The sequence below is a fragment of the Hibiscus syriacus genome, unplaced genomic scaffold, assembly GCF_006381635.1.
Source record: "Hibiscus syriacus cultivar Baekdansim isolate YM2019G1 unplaced genomic scaffold, ASM638163v2 tig00110021_pilon, whole genome shotgun sequence".
NCBI classification, from domain to species: Eukaryota; Viridiplantae; Streptophyta; class Magnoliopsida; order Malvales; family Malvaceae; genus Hibiscus; species Hibiscus syriacus.
Window position 1 is genome coordinate 72671 of NW_024062569.1, and position 16800 is coordinate 89470.

Sequence of the window (16800 nt, forward strand, 5' to 3'; positions counted from 1 at the left end):
GGTTTTGTCATATTTTTACCTGTTGTATCGTTATGGATCGATATATTTTTATAAAGTATCGATATTTTATAGGTGTTATTACTGCTTCTCTTTTAAATTCACAAAGTGTCGATATTTATTTTAATCTAATCGATACTTTTAACATATCTGATAGCGCTTTACCGATTTTGTCATATTTTTATCTGTTATATTGATATAAATCGATACATTTTTTATTTAGATCGACGATCGACATAAATCGACAAATTAAATTTGTCGGTTACCAATTTTTTTAATATTTCTTCATAATTTAGACCTACTACATTATTATTATAATATATTAACCCACTTTTCATGAGACAATCCTAAAATGAATGGAAAGCAAAATCTTAAGAAAAGACAGTGCCTTTATTATTGGGGGATTATCAATGTACATCAAATATTTGTGGTGCATGAAATAAAGTTGAGATTTTAGATTTCATGTAAGAAATGGGACCCCTAGAGCATGAAGGGGTGGTGGGGTGGGGGAATTGTGCATGCATAATAATAGATGATTTCATAAAAAAAAATGACTGCCATCGTTGTCATCTCTATCACTCTGCTTCTCCAACAACCCAACTTGTCTAATCATTTTGAATATCTGTACGTTTTGCTTTATCTGTTTCTTTCTTTCTTCTAACCAAATTCTTTTATTAAGAAGAAAAGCTTGCTTGATCAAAACAACTTGTAAGAGCATATATGATTAATTTGATGTCCTTTGAAGGAGCTGATGAGCAAAGTAAAGAACAGAATCGCTGCTCAGAACAACAATTGCAGAAGAAAATAGTACTACCGTTCATGCTAAGTACAAACAGCTTCATGTCAAACCCACTTTCACAAAAGAACTTGCCACTAGGAACTTATATGAATAAATGGGTTGTGCCGGTAGTTGATAGTTCATTCTTTTTTATTTGAACTGAAAGTTACAGCTGATGATTTAACGACGGCTGATTAATATCAAGAGTTTTTGTCTCTATGAAGAAAGAGAAGAAGGGTAAAGGTGAAGATATTTGTGTATGATAATGATCCTTAATGCTGACAGATATAAGATCATGTTGACAGAAATCATGGTAAAGGATTATGATTTCTTGAGGAGTGTTAAATATTTGAGGTTCTTTCTCTAATCAATTAACATTTCATTTCTTTAACAAAAAATCACAAAAAAACACATTTATATTATACTACTAAATTACAATCGGAACACTATAATAGTCGTATCGTAACCAATTTTAAAATCATTGTGATGCTTTAATTACATCTGTAATTTAAAAACACATTTATTTTTAAAAGTAAAACACTCAATAATATCCATAATATTTATAACGCAACACCACAATGGTATCTACAATCGCATCAGTAACCACAATCAAAAATTTAATACTATGATATACATTGTCCGGTTTAAAAGGTTACGTATTACATGAAACCGTGATCCGATTCAATCACGGCCATTGTTTCTGGCGCCAAAGCCACCTCCAGATCAACGCTACCGTTCCTTTCCCGCCCTGGAAAGGGAGAGATCTTCCCATCGAATTTATTAGCTCCGCCGCTCCTAATCGCCAACGGTCAACCCCATCCGAAATATTTCTCGTACATCAGGAACCTAGGAGCACTTCCCATCGTCAACGATTCTCCGTCCAACTTTTCCCAATGGAAAACACCTTGGATCCTTCTCCCAATTATGAATGAAATGACGAACCGTTTCGTTGTCGTGAGCGTTCTCGCTTTCATTCAATTGCTGGGTGCACCACCGTATGTAGCGTGATGTGACATCACCCGCCGAAGCATACGTTGGGATGCTTTGAATAACGTTTCCGAAGTATAAAGGGTCCATCTTCGGGTTCAGCCTGTGACGAAAAATTACCGCCGTTCTAAACGTTGTCGTTTTGGAAGCCGGAAGTTTCCTTGCCCGTGTCACCTCCCACGAGAAGAGCCGATAGTGACTGAAACGACGAAATCTCAGCCGTTTTTGAAACCGGAGCCATTTCAGTATTATACTTGTCGTTGCTTTGCTTGCCCGGAATTTCAACGGCGTTAAAGTCGCCATTAACGTTGGTTTTGACCTCCAGAATGGCTTCTATGCTAAAACTGAAAATTCTCTCACATAACGGCTCGTTTTCGTTAAACGTAACTTTGGGGCCACCGTCGGGGACTTTTAATATCGCCGATGAAATAAAAACCGAGTCCCGTGAAAAATCAGGTCGCCTTGCGATTTCTCCAATACTCTCATTATCGTTGTTACTGGTTTTTCTGCAAATATCAGCGAAAGTGTTGAAGAAATTCCAAAACGACGTGCCGTCAATCACTGCATGGTTAACCGAGCATCCGATGAAAACTCCATCTGTAACAACCGGAATAAAATTTGGAAAAAAAAATTAATTAAGTAATTTGGTAAAATTTGAGGATTTAATCGGAAGTTTTCAAAATTTTAGGCTATTTTAGAAATTAAAAGAAATTCAGGGACTAAACCCTGAATTTAACCAAAAAATGTCGACATGTTATGTGTTTTTATACATGCACTGCGTTTCTGATTTTAAAATCAGAAACTTTTGTAAACAAAATTCCTCCTCTCGCACCCTTCTTGCAAGTCTGATCTCGACGCCGTTCGACATCCGATCGTAAAATTGAAACCACCATCGTGTTCATCTTCGACTCGTGAACAAAGCCCAATAAACCAATTTTAGTGAAACTTTGCCAAACGCCGTGAATTTCGAGTCAAAGTATCGACGTTTTTTAGCACCACCGCCGGGAAAATCTTAAATTCATCTCCAATCGTTGATCGGTTTTCGACACCTCCTGCACCATCGTGTTCCTTGTGTCGTTTCGAGTCCGTCGGTGTCAACCTTGTTCGCCGTCGACGGCGGCGCATGAGGAGGTGGAGCAGTCAAAGATTCGGCCGAGTTGAAATCGAGTTCTCCGCCGATCAAAAATTTGAATCAATCTTTGTAAGTATCTCGAAATCGCTTAAAATAATTTTTAGAAAATTTTTCGGAATTTTTAGAGCCCCGGAGGAGGCCTCACGCGCCGCACGCGTCGCCGCAGGGAGAGTGGAGGGCTGGAAACCGATTTGACCGGTTTCGACCGGTTTGACCGGTCTGACCCGACCCGACTGACCCGACCCGACTGACCCGACCGACCCGACCCGACCGTTGACCGTGACCGTTGACTTCCTTTGACCAAAACTTAAAATGGCTTTGACCGACCCTTAAACGACCGTAAATATTTTCCGAGTATACCTATTCTGATAGTTTTCGACGTCCTGAATCCGTTTCCGAAGTCCGTTTTGTCAAATTCGAACCCGAAGGCCTCCAAATTGATGGTCAAAGTTGTTGACTTTGACTTTGACCAAGAATCTGAATTTTTGAAAATTCATACTTTATGTTTTTCAACGTCCTGATTCCGATTCCGCAATCCGTTTGGCCAAATTAAGACTCGAAATACCCCAAAATGATAGTCAAACCCGAAAAATGCTTATATACTTAAGAATTTTATATTTGAACAATTAAGTAAGCTTTGTGGTTGATTAATTATTATTGTTTGAAAGTACAAGAGACTCTCTGGATCGTTCGACAGCTCGACCCAGCTCTTCTAGATCAGTTAAATCACGTATACCAGTATTCACCCGTTCGAAAACTGTAACAGAGCATGGTGAAACCAGCAATCAGTAGATCTACTATCTAAACCAATTATCGAGGTGTGTTCATGTTTACTACATAATGGTTTTATATGTTTTGAAATATAGTACATTGAAATCTATGGTTTATTATTGTTGGTACACCGATTTATTGTTGATGATTTATGGACTTTGATGATTGGTATATGGATATTGATTTTGGGATGATTGAACTACAATTGTATAGCTCTGATCAAGCTAATAAATGGGCCTAATGTAACTCTTGAGGGCCCCAAGATGTTTCATTAGGTCGGCTTTCCTTTGCTGTGTGCTTAGGGTAAGCTATATGGACTTATTGACTTGGGCTTAAGGATACAGGCTTCATAGCTTATACTTAAGTCGGCTTTCTTTTTTGCTATGTGCATAAAGTAAGCTATATGGAAAATAATTTTGGGAACTACTGATGGTGTACCAGAAAAGGGTTTAAACTATGATTTTCAAAAGTTAAACTCTTTTACGAATTTGTGAGATTTACTGGACTATGATTTGTTTAATGTACCTATTGTGATTTTAGGGTAATGTTGGGACACACTGAGCCTAGCTCACCTTTCGAAAATGTTTTTCCCCTTTCAGATACTGTTGGTTAGATACCTCGGTTCGAGCACTAGGAGGATCAACATATCTCTTGAAGTATATCTGATTGTAATATTTTAAAATTGCAAGTTGACTTTATTCTGGCGACATGAACATATTTTAAAGTATTGGATTTTATAATGATGATACTTTTGCTATTACTATTCAGTTTATCGTGGTTTTGATTTAAGATATGTTTTAAATTAATTTATTACTGATTGGTTTTATATTTAAGAGTTGAGTTTTAAATAGTATAATTTATTATAATTTCATGTCATGAATAATGTGGTTTTACATTGATTGGATAACGGTTTTGGAAAATGCCTTTGTGATCCACTAGACTTAATCGAAACGCATAGGCCGGGTCTAGGGGGGTTACACCATCAGCCAGCTCGGTGAACTGGACGGCCATGAACGGAATGTAATGTCCTTGAAAACTAATCGTCTGATCGAAGGTGGAAAACTCCTTGACCAACTCCGGAACATGAACCGGGCCAATGACGTCACGGATGAACCGGGAGGCGTATTTGGCATGATGGAACTCGACTCCGGCGTCGTTGCAGGTTATGTAAATGTAACCCTTTTTGTCGGTGTAAAGACGGCCGGCGAGTGGAAGGAAAACAACAGCGTTTTGGAGAGGGATTTTTTTGAAGAGAGAAATGTGTAGGGATGTAAAAGAATCGAGTTTGAACGAATAATGTTATGTTGATGTTTACTTGTTTATTTTTTAAGGTGTTCATATTTGGTTCGTGTTCGTTTAAATTTTTAATAACGTGTTCATGTTCGTTTTTATTTATTGTTCACGAACATGTTCGTTTAATATTCACGAATGTATTCGTTTATATGTTTACGAATGTGTTCATTTAGAGTTCACTAATATGCTCATTTAGAATTCACGAACATGTTCATTTAGAGTTAATGAGCATGCTCGTTTAGTATTTGTTTATTGTTTGTATATCGTTCCTTTATATATTCAATTTTTAGTTTTATCCTTTCATTTGCACGCTAAAAAAATGATAAATTCACACCACTAGTGCTTAAACTCCTTAAAAATTCACAATTTAAATTTTAACTTTTATCATGTGTTCAATTAGTCTCTACCTTCACCAATATTTAAAATGTAAAAAAAAAAGGAAAAATATAACTAGGTAAACGAGCTTGTTTACGGACATAAATGAATAAGTCGATAAATGAACTCATAAACGAGTTTGTTTGTGAACATAAATGAATCGAACACACCCTTGTTCGTATTAATTCATTTATTAATTAAACATAAAAAAATTTATTCATACTCGTTTATCTATAACCACAAGCTCTTCCTCCATCGGTGGAAAAATAGTTAGTTATACATATAAAATAGTTATATGTATAAAAATGTAACATATATAGTATAGAATTTAAGGTTTAAAATGTAGGATTTAGAGTTCAGATTTTTAGAATTTAGAGTTAGGAATTAGGATTTGAGTTTTAGAGTGTAAATATACAAATTTGTATAAAAAATTTGCACATTTTGTACATCAAATAATTAATTGATTTATTTTACTTTTTGTCTTATTAGAAACAAATTGAAACATATAAATATATATATTATAGTTTTTGATAAATTCAAATTCTTGTGCCAAATTCAAGGAATAATTTGCTGGGTTTCGTCTAGTTGTTGCATTGCTGAAACTCTTCATAATTTTTAGGGTTCATATCATCACGTATACATAAAAGAAATAAACTCGATCTTTCTATATGAAGTTTTCCTTTAAATTGCTCTAAATCCATTCATTTGGGTTGATAAACAAGATCAGACGCATTCACTAATTATTATCTTTTTTCTACTTTTAAACGTTTTTGATGATATAAAAAAGCGAAGTTATATTTCATTGATCATTGTAGCAGTGTTATTGTAGTCTTCATCTCGTTGTTATATCTTGAGAGACAATCGATCAATATTTCTCTAACATTAAATAAACGATTGAATCTGTCATAAGAAAACTGTATAAACAAACTTTAACGCTTATCCAATTTTATGTCTACATGCAAATAAATAATTTCGTTCTTTAATTTTAATTGTGTGTTTATTTTACTTTGTTCAATTTAATAATAATATATGTTTATTTTATTATTATTATTTTACTGATTTATTTATTGGATTAAGACTTTATCTAATAATAATTAATAAATTTTATTAAATATTAAATTACACATCCAATAAGATAAATATACACATGCTTTTTGCTCGAAAAATTGATTTTATTCATTTTATGAATAGTGACGGAATTTGACCGTATTCAGGCAATCAAAAGCCGTCCATGCACATATACTTTTTCATTATCTTAGATTTCTAGCCCAATATCATATGTACAATTCTTCTATGGACAAATAAATTTAGAAAGTGCATGTCTTTGTTCATTTTATGATTTCTGGAATTGTAGGTGGAAAAGTCGACAAAAATTCAATCATCAATATATATGTGTGTGAAGAGAAAAACTAAATAACTAATTAATCAAACCTAGCGTAGCCGCCGCTCCTGTTAGGTTTTCTCCTCTTCTTTTTCTTAATCTTTTTTATCTCTAGTCATTTAAGAGGGTGATTTCGTTAATCTATCTTCTTTTCTCTTTCATCTTTTATATTTCTTTTTCATTGATTTAAAATTTTGTTTTTTTTTGTGTTAATAAGTCTTTTCTTTTTTTTAATAAAAACGATAAATGTTTTTTCTTTCTCTTGTAGCACATTTAATATGCTTCCACCCAAGAATGGGAGAAGCACAAAGGTTGTCGAGTCGTGTAGTAATTGAATTTTGACTATAAGACAGACAAACATCATGGTTTTGCTGTCTGGTTTAATAAACTTTGTTTATTTTATAAACCAAGACCAAGAAACTCCTTGGTTAACTCTAGTGTAGCAGTGCTCATCTCTTTGCTGCATTAAACTGTTGTTTTCTGCCACTTTTGCCACACTTCTCGGACCTCCATTTGCATTTTTGTTTTTTGTTTTAGATTTATGTCCACATTAATTGAATTAGAGAAATTAAACTCGAATTGAATGCCTTATACAAGTATATATATATATATAACATAAATATTGAATAAAAATAAAAATACCTGAAATGCAATAAATCTTAAATACTTATGATTATCTTATAATTTTACTCGACTCAACAGAATTAATTTCTGTACTATATTCAATCAATCACCCCATCTGCAAAAGCTCCTATTTTCCAAAAACTTCAATCTACTGAATTTGAATTATCTTGAGAACGAAAATCTCACTCCAGATTTCAATAACAACTATGGGTTTAATTCATCATAACAAGTTTGGTGTTTTCCTGTGGCTGCTACGTCCGTTTACTGCTTTCATGGTTGGATAGCTGTTGAATGTCAATTTGCACGTACTTCTGGGTTCTGTCATGGTTTATGGAGTTAGTCGCTACTTCTGGTGCACTTTCATGGGGAGCTGTTTGTGGCTTTTGTTCTCTTTAAGCTTCGTTTTTGTTATTGTGTGTGCGTTTCTGTTTGCATTGTTTCTGCTGGGTTGTCTGGGACGTTTTGCTGTTTGATTTCGGTTTTTTTGTTGCTCAGTGGAAATGGTCTTATCCATATTTGGGCTTGCCAGCCGTCTCGGTTTGCTTGGTTGTAGGATTCACTTCCAGTTTTAAGAAGCTTTCGGTCTGTTGTAAAGTGGCTGTCGCTTGTGGGGTGGTTCTTGGTGCTAACTTTTTGTTTTGTTTATGGTTTTGTGTTGTTCTAGTTTGCGATTTGGTTGTTTTGAACTTCGGTGGATGGTTTTGTTCCGGTGCAGTAGTTATTAATAAACTATTGGGTGCTTTTTTCTCTTCTGTTATTTCGCTTAAATTCCAACTTGATCGAGTTTAGAGGAGGTTTTTAACTAGGTTCTATTCTTTCTAAAGCATAATTGATGAATAATTATTGTATCTATTATAAAATTTCTCCGTAAATTATATATCTGCAATTACTTTTTTGTCTATTAAAGTCTTCAAAGTTTTTTTGTGTCTTTTAGATATTTTGTGGATTTTTTAAAAGTTTTTGAAAATCTTCATAATTTTATATCCTCTTACTAGCTACGATCTTATAATAAGGTCTCTGACAAGCCTAAATGACCTATCAGATTAAATCTATTATATAACAATTATATCTATTTAGCATATTAATTTAAGAATAGTCATTATTATTCTAGACTTGACATAAACATTAATATTCAAATCACTATGCAAGGTTGGAGTAAGATACCGATCTTTCCTCACCACATCATCTTCTTTTGTCTATTTTTTTTTATTAATTTAGAGTGCTTACAAGTGGTAATATCTATTTTAAAGATTCTTAACTATTTAACTATAAACGTTTAAATATCATATGATCTCTTGTGCTCAAACCTAAAATCTCTAGAATTAGCAAATATTTCAACTATTGAAGTAGCTTGATTGGTGCTCTCCTTTAGCCTATTTTAACCACCTATAGTAATTCTAAAATCAAAAGAAGAATAGTCAAAAGCTATTCCAACCCATTTCTTTCATCAATAATATTGGAGCTTTCTTTATTTTTTTTTTGTTTTCTTTACAGGTGGCATGAACTATCTTGTATATATCCACGCTTACACCAAATCCAAATTCAATTTAACCCAAAAATCCCATCAAGATTCATGAACCAGACCATGAATTTATGCATTAAAAACCATTTAAAAGTTGTGTCTGCAACTGCAACAACTACTACTAACAACCAACTAGCCAATATATAATTCGTAATGCCAAAGGACCTGAATTCACATGTCATCTGAAATCAAAACATGAAGAATTACGTATTGTTATCGTAGTTTAAACGTTTCTTGAGCATTGTCAGAAGAGCCTGCACATGTTAGTAAAAAAACACCAGACAAAGATATTGTTTTAATTCTCTGCATTGGTTATGATTCCACTCTAATCTGTCAAATTTATGGATAAACAAACTTTATCTTGCAATTATGCACGTGAGGTTTGGAGAATTTTTACTTTATGCAAAGTTCAGTATTATGTCTTGTTAGGAATTTGTGAGTAAGAAGGAAATAAAAAACAAGATCAACTAATAAAAAAATATATACAAGGAATGAAATTTAATATGATTTGGTCTTAACTACTTTTATGAGAAAACAATGATCTACTATAAATGTAAAGATTTGTATGAAATTTAATATGATTTGGTCTTAACCACTTATATGAAAAAACAATGATCTACTATAAATGTAAAGATTTGTATCACAAAGAGTATTATATAATATCATCTGTATCTATATATATATCTCAAATCCAGGTGTATCCTAGAAACCTCTTCCAATGTCCCTACAAAGTATTTCTACAACTAAAATTATCCTAAAATTGCAGAGATTCCAGAAAATATTACATCTCATCAAACTGATTCTCTCATAATTCTAAAGGCTAATATATAATCTCTATTTAAAGAATCAAATATTTAGTGATCAAGAATCTTTATGCTAGAGTTCTTAACTAAATAAAATTAATCATCGAATAATTTTCAATCAGTAGAATTGCAATAAAATTTAATTTAATTTTAATTAGAATTTGTTTAAATATTTAACGAATTCAAATGCATCTGTAAAGGGTTGATAAGACCCCTAGAGAATGAAGGGGATGAATGGTGGAAAATTCCAAAGGAGGTGAGGGCAATGGCTCCAATCTTGGGATAAGACAGTTCCTTTATTTTGGAGGGAAATATGCAATGGACATCAAGTATTTTTATATAGAAAAGTATAGGTTGTGGTGCATAAAATAAAGCTGAGATTTTAGATTTGATATTGATGTACGAAATGGGGCCTATATAATGAAGTTAAGCTTAGCTCCACTCAATTTATGAGCACCAGCACATTCCTGTTTGATTATGGTGGATGCATAATTCATCAAAAGGACTGTCATTGTTGCCATCTCCATCCCTATTTTTCTTCAAGAATTTAACTTCTCTAATGGCATGTCTAGCCATTTTGAATGTGATAAGAGATTGAAAAGAAAGATATTGTAACAAGTGTCATCAATTGTAAAACCGTGGAATTTCAATTCCAAAAATCAAGTTTCAGCCCGAACTGACCTGATAATCAAAATCCAAGAAAAGAAAACGTCAAGTAAAGAAAGATTTAAAAAGTTCAGATTTTTTTTTGTAGATTTCGTGCTATAGAACAAGAACATATTGATCGAGAAACTATATCAAATGATACGAGTCACAACATACTCCTTTGGAATATATCTTACTTTCCCTTTGAATAATGACATGCACATAGTGGTTTTCATGTGAAGGAATTAGTAAATTCATTAATAATTTATAAATATGGTATGATTGTATAGATTTATATTTACAAAGTGTGCCAAGTTTTGCTACAAGTTTTAATGTTAGAATGGAGAGCACTTGTACATTAATATCAATTGGATTGTTTGAATGGAAGAGTAACCATGTGTATCATGTATAAGATTTTACGCGGCATGCTATATTTCTATTTCATGTTGTGTTAGATGAAAAATATGTATACAAGATGTTTGATATTAATGTGTCAAATTGATTGGAGCATGTACAAGTGTGGATTAGACATGGTTTGAAGCAAGTTTGCTTAGCATAAATGATTGGATTTATGTATTTTTTTTAATACGAGTATCGATACCTTAAAAATAGCATACAATCCCAGGTTCAAATTGATAAAAAATCTGTGCGAATTTTCAGTATCATACTCAAGTATATGAACTTAGGTTTTATATTTTATTTTTTGAAAATACCGAAGCCAAAAGTAATATCGGTATCTTTCAATTGTAGAATGATGTTAAATATGAAAAGGAAAATGATTTATGTAATCAGTGCTGAAACAACCTGAGAGGCAGTAACATACAATGATGAAGTTTCAATGAAACCGACTCTTCACTTCAAACAAAACCCAAGTGGTTCATCACAAACTCACCAGCTCCATGTGTTGAATGAGCTCAAAGTATAATGGTCTGCCCAAAGATCTGCCATGTTTCCTCATATGCTTTCCTTAGACCAATCGCATGGGCACCACTGATCCTATGAATTAAAACCAACCAATGAGTCAACTGCCAAAAAGAATCGAGCATGAATCTTAGTATCTGAAATGAAACCTGCTTACCTGTGCGTTAGGAATTAGGATAACATTGTGGGGAACTTGCATCTCCTCGAAAACAGGCCCAAAGAAGAGAAATTAAACTATTTCATCCTTTTATGCCCTTCTTCCCCATCATAGATAAAACTTCTCTTGTACACAGCACGTCTTATTTCTGCAGCAGAATTGTCATGGATCTTCTCAATATTAGCATCTTCTTGGTCGGATTCATCATTTCTCATCTCATCAGAGTTGAAACTTTCCCTGGATTCAATGCCATCTTCCTCAATATTGGCATCTTCTCTAGAGGAAAAACTCTGGCTGGTTTCATTATTGCTCATCCAATCACTATTGGTATCTCTCTCAGCATCCACGTAAAATACATGAACACCACATTGATCAACAATGATTTCATCGAATTCAGGTTTGTCTTCCTCTTCATCATTGTAGTACGAATATTTGATGTAGAATTCAAATGATGCCTCCTCATAGTTCTTGTCTTCTTGAATCATATCTTCACTAAATAGAACCAACACATGATCACCTATGTATGTTGGTCCTTTCTCAGAAACTAGCTCGTAAGAAAACTCACTACGGAATTTTTCATAACAATCGCCACTGGCAGATGTCAGTTGATATTCACAGATAAATTCAAGATCTTCCCTGCGATGGCAGTACTGAGTGAGATCAGCCACAAGGCAGATAGCAAAAGCCAAGAACCTGCCCCCAGTATACCCATTTGGGTCTATCTTCAAGTTCAACCGAGAATTGTTACTCTGATACTTGAACTTATTTGCTGAAATGTTGTAGCCCGGGAAACAGCAAATCAATCTTCTTAAATAACAAGCATATTTCCCTGCCGCTATCCATGTCTTTGCTAGGAATCCAATTTTGAGCATGGCATTTGCCTCAATATTATCAATTGAATCTCGATTCAAGCTTATGCATTCAGAGAATAACATGAGAAACTCTCCACAATCATCATCATCATAATAATCTGAAGAATCGAATTTATATAAATTTTGATCTGCAAACGATACTTTTTCCAAGTCCATGCATTGACGTGCATGCAACTCCCGCATATACGGTGGAAGCCCTGAGAGTAATTCAAGGCTAAAGCAAAAATCCACTTCCAAACATCCAAGGCTTTTAGACCTCAAGACTGGTGAGGGCGCATCAATTGTTGGAATCTCTCTCGAACCAGAGAGGGCAATATTGCATCGTAGCTTTTGAATACTTGAGCCTCTCAAATTTAGGTATTGAAGATTACTTAAAGAGTCGAAAGACAAGGACACTTCCTCAATTTCAGTCCAAGATAAGTCTAATCTTGTTAAGCTCAAGGGGATTTCCGGGAACTCGACCACAGGGCAATAACTAAGATCTATACTACGAAGGGATTTCAACTTTGAAATATTGCTCGATACATTTTTTACCTTAGAACAACTCAAATTCAGCGTTCCAAGTCTCAGGAGATGCTCAATTGAATCAGGCACTTCTTCAATTCCAGTGAATGATAAATCTAGCACAGAAAAGTTAATTGGGAGCTCAGGAAACTTTTTGAATTCATAACATCCCTCAAGATTAAACTCTTTAAGAGATGTCAAATGTCTGAGGCAAGGAATTTGAACCAAACTTTCAGATCTCTGACAGTTAAGGCTTTTGAGGTTGACGGCTCCTGATAGATTAGGGATCTTCCTTAAATTCTTGCAGTCAGAAACGTCAATTACCCTTAAATTAACAATATCCTGTGCAATGAAAATATAAAAGAGCTACATTACTTCAAAGCATCATCGATTTACTTTGGACATGGACTGCATCAGAAGTGAAAAGAAAAAGAAAAAGAAAAGAAAACAATAGAAAATAAAAGTATACATGTGATGTATTGGGTGTATAACAATTATAAGATTTTCTTAGATGAAGAAAGTATAAAAGCATATACCATATTAGCATCTTCATTCCAAAGTTGTTCCATGTGGCTACCACGTAATCTCAACACGACAAGATTCTTTGTATTGAAATTTGATGGCAAAGATTTGAAGGGGTAATTTTGCCAACAAATATATCTTAGTTCATCAGGAAGAGATACACTATCAACCCCGTCTGCATGTAGCTTCTTATTCCGGTTCCAAAACAGAGGATCATAGAAGTGAATATATCTAAGATTAATCATGTTCTCAAAAACATAAGGACGTAACCGCAGGTTATCAATTTTAGACATGTCTAACTTTATTCCTTCGATTCGGTCAGTTCCCTGATAAAAAAAAGTAATTTAACAAGCATTAGATACTTAACCAACCCTATTAATCCTATAAAGAAAATCCCATGCACTAATGTTAAAAAAAATATATTTGATACAATATCAAGTATTTAAATTTGTATAGTGATATTTAACCAACAACAACACCTCATTAAAGCATATAAAGGAACAAAAAGAATATAAATAATTAACTCTTACTTTATTATGTTTGAGCACTTGATGTACATCATTAGAATTCCACAACCTACTGCGCTTTCCACGGTCTTTAGATTCACGGTCAACAATGTCCTTCCCCATCTCTTCCAGCACATCATGCATAGCAATAAACTGAGAATCTATGGTTTCAAGTAGGCACTTGTCAATCAAGTTGCTTATTCCACATACTGCACCCGTATAATAACTACTTAGAATTTTTTCTACATCATCCATGGGTTCGCCTTTAAAGAAGCATGCTATGTCGAGAAATATACTCTTCTCTAGCTCATCCAGCCCATCAAAGCTACTCTTCAAGATCTGAGAAATTTTTGGTTGGCCATATTGCTTTAGTCTATCCACCTCGCTTTCCCACTCTTTTCTAGACTTTGAATATAGTTTAGAACCCAAAACTTTAAGAGCAAGTGGACTACCTTGGGCGTAATCTACGAACTTGTACGACAGATCTAGAAACTCAACAGCAGGATTCAACACCTTAAATGCAAATTTAGAAAAAAGTTGAAGAGAGTCGATCCAGTTTAATTTCTTCACCATATGTATTTTGTTAGCTCCTCCATTCTTAAGCACTTGTCTATTTCTAGATGTTACAATGATCTTACATCCATCACCGAAATGTTCAATGCCCATGCAATCTATTTGGTCTGAGTCATCAACATCATCAAACACAACAATGACTCTTTTATTGTTCAGCCTCTCTTGGATAAAATCGGATCCTATGGAAGGGGTGTCTATCTCAATTTTGTCGTCTAATAGTTTGGAAAGAAGTTCATTTCTTAGGGATACCATCCCTTTGTTTTTTATTCCCTCTCTAACATTTTGAAGAAAGCAACGACTTTGAAACTTTGGAGAGATTTCATTATATACAGCATCAGCAAGGGTAGTTTTGCCTATACCACCCATTCCCAAAAGTCCTACTACACGACTGTCTTCTTGCTCAACCAGCCCCACAATCACCTTCTTCTGATCATCTATTCCAACCAAGTCTTCAGAAACACTTGTAGACTTACTATTCAACCTTTTTATGACATACTCAATGACATCTTTAATATACTCCGAATCAGGTCTGGGAAATGATTTTAGAAAATGATTGTCAAAAGAAAGGCAATTCAAATATAAAAAGACGATATATATATATATATATATATATATATATTTAGAGAGAGAGAGAGTTACCTATCGAACTTGCCGCCTTCGATATGCCACCCTTTTAATTCACCGGCTTGAGCAAAGGCCTTTTTCCATTGTTGTACTTGACGTGGATCATTTGATTCATGGCCATCAAAGGATGTTTTGAAACTCCCACCAATTTTTCGTACATCGGAAGGATCAACGTGATAAAAGATGGGAAGAACAATTTGACCTTGACTGTCCTTTCGGTCCATGATCTCATATAGCTCAGCCAAGCATGATTGTGAAGAGGCATAGTGGACAGACAAAACAATTATTGAAATATTTGAGACTGAAATTGCTTGAGAAAATTGTTCCCCTTTATCAGAAAAGACATTTATTCCCCTGTCTGCCGAAGCTTTGAGTAAATGAGCGGTAAAGTTAAGGCCTGTGTCTTCGCCTCTGAAGCTCAAAAAAACTTGGTGTTTCATCAACTTTAGTATGACATAGTCAACAATATCCTTGATGTGCTCGGTTTCAGGTCTAGCAAATAATCAAAACCAAAACATACATCAAATCTAAAACGATGTTGAGTCGAATATATAGAGGAAGATAGAAAATATAGTTACCTGTCGAATTCGCCTCCTATATGCCGCCCTTCTAATTTACCGACTGCAGCGAAGGCAGCTTTCCATCGCTGTACTTGATCCAGCCCTTTTGATTCATGGTTGTCAAAGGATGTTTTGAAACTCCCACCAATATTCCGTACTTTGGAAGCATCGACATGGTAAAAGATGGGAAGAACAAAATGTCCTGCAGTGCGCTTGCGGTCCATGATGTAGGAGACTTCAGCCAAGCATGATTTTGAAGAAGCATAGTCTGAAGATAATATGATTATTGAGAGTCTTGAGGCTGCAATTGCTTGAGAAAGTGCTGGTGTAAATTTCTTCCCTTTCTCCAGACTTTCTTCATCAAAGAAAACATCAAGTCCCTTGCCTTTCAAAGCTTTGAGTAGATGAGCGGTAAAGTTAAGGCGTGTATCTTCACCTCTGAAGCTCAGGAAAACTTGATGATTCATTTGACGAGAAGAGGAAGAAGAAGAAGCCATGAAAGAGTATTGATTGTGCGATGGAAGCAAATGAGAGAAAATTGCAGGGGAACTTTGCTTGTTTTTATTGTGTCCTATTTATTGTGAAAGAGAGTGCACGCGTTTGTAGCATTGGCGACGACTTTTTTTCTTTTAGAAAGGCGACGACTTTCTCTATTTTTCTTTTTATTTTTTTCCGGAAATCTAAAACCAATGCAACAAAATCAACGCGTATTTTCCTTCCAATTATTTTTATTTTTATTTTTATTTTGAGAATAATGAATGAATTACACGTAATTTCTAATAAATAATTGATATTTATGATTTAAATTTAACATATATGTTTCTTAATATTTTAAAATAAACATAAAATTTTATCTGGTCTACAAAATTATTTTAATTAAACTCTAAAGACAGTTTCAAAAAAATTCATAAGACAAATCAAACTAGGTAAAGATAAATAGTTAATAGCACATAATTAAAATATTTCATATTATAAAGATAAATAAATCAAGTTGACTTTGTAAATAAAATATTTAATTTAAGATATGGGTGGACTTTGACAAATTAATTTGGAGGCTTACTAAAAACTTTTAGAAAGTTGTTGAGGCTTAAATTAATATTTTGAAAGAAAAAAAATTGAAGAGTTCTTAGCCAATAACAACATACGCACACTCTAAACACAATTGTTGAAACTCGTATCCTTTATGAAGAACAATATTCACTTTATCAATGAGACCACTCAATGGATTCTTAACCTACGTATTTTAAATGTCA

At 34.0% G+C, this 16800-nt stretch overlaps 1 protein-coding gene and 1 pseudogene across 1 annotated transcript; both read right to left on the bottom strand.

Annotated features, from left to right (window-relative positions):
* Positions 1-1419: 1419 nt before the first annotated feature.
* LOC120213484 lies at positions 1420-4907 on the bottom strand (annotated as a pseudogene).
* A 6153-nt stretch (positions 4908-11060) lies between these two features.
* LOC120213497 (TMV resistance protein N-like) lies at positions 11061-16218 on the bottom strand. The gene is made up of 6 exons (XM_039211609.1): positions 15566-16218; positions 15003-15479; positions 13815-14892; positions 13299-13610; positions 11387-13104; positions 11061-11304 (listed from the first exon to the last, which is right to left on the bottom strand). Exons 1-5 carry the CDS (start codon positions 16042-16044, stop codon positions 11464-11466), a joined length of 3987 nt encoding a protein of 1328 aa, XP_039067540.1. The 5' UTR covers positions 16045-16218; the 3' UTR covers positions 11061-11304; positions 11387-11463.
* Positions 16219-16800: the final 582 nt, after the last annotated feature.

Excerpts from the sequence above, each read along its gene's own strand:
- LOC120213497 (XM_039211609.1), bottom strand. The coding sequence starts at position 16,044 with ATGGCTTCTTCTTCTTCCTCTTCTCGTCAAATGAATCATCAAGTTTTC. Across the intron at positions 14,893-15,002 it reads GAAGGCGGCAAGTTCGATAG|ACCTGATTCGGAGTATATTA; the intron begins GTAACTCTCTCT and ends ATCATTTCCCAG. Across the intron at positions 13,611-13,814 it reads AAGTGCTCAAACATAATAAA|GGAACTGACCGAATCGAAGG; the intron begins GTAAGAGTTAAT and ends TTTTTTTATCAG.